This window comes from Habropoda laboriosa, unplaced genomic scaffold, assembly GCF_001263275.1.
Source record: "Habropoda laboriosa isolate 0110345459 unplaced genomic scaffold, ASM126327v1 scaffold32, whole genome shotgun sequence".
Classification (NCBI taxonomy): Eukaryota; Metazoa; Arthropoda; class Insecta; order Hymenoptera; family Apidae; genus Habropoda; species Habropoda laboriosa.
The window spans coordinates 542,707-543,310 of NW_017100135.1; the positions used below are offsets into that span (position 1 = coordinate 542,707).

General features: G+C 29.6%; 1 protein-coding gene across 1 annotated transcript in view; it reads right to left on the reverse strand.

Annotated features, from left to right (window-relative positions):
- The window catches only part of LOC108577632 (exonuclease 1), a 2,877-nt gene extending 2,528 nt beyond the window's left edge, over positions 1–349 (reverse strand). Inside the window, 2 exon segments of the mRNA XM_017940847.1 lie at positions 1–121; positions 189–349. The exon segment at positions 1–121 is cut by the window's left edge and continues 1 nt beyond it. Of these exon segments, the coding sequence (XP_017796336.1) occupies positions 1–121; positions 189–349 (282 nt within the window).
- Positions 350–604: the final 255 nt, after the last annotated feature.

Below are 604 nucleotides of genomic sequence, written 5' to 3' on the forward strand. Positions count from 1 at the left end.
CTCCCGCCGTTTTGTTTCTGTTTGTGCTTTAGCAGGTAAATGTCTTCCATCAAATACTAAAATTGGTTTTATTTTATGAGATAGCAACATATGTATGAACTTCATACAATAATGAACATATCTAAAATAAAACGATGATTAAACAATTTGTTGTTTCTGTAAATAATTGAGATAAATAATTTTCTTACGCATCTGTAGATTGTCCCATTGACAATTTGTCAGCACAACAAAACGCACCTTTGTGTAACCAACAATAAGAATCAATAGCAACAGTACCTCCGGCAAATTCATTAATCGTTGTTCTTTTTGAAGATTTTTCTAAGAATGGAAGTAAGCCGGTAATGCCCATTTTTCAATTTTAATAAATACAACAATTAACAATCATGTACAGCTGAGTTCCATTAATGTTACCGTTATTCGCATTTCCGCCAAAATATGATCAATGATTATAACGTTACTAGACATAACACTTACCAAGCAAGGCACTTATACTCGGTTTACAAGAAAAAAAATATAAACATATTTGATTTTATCCATTTTACTCTTTATACGTTCAAATAACATATTTAAATATAAAACGTGAAAATTTCTTCAAAGATTCAGA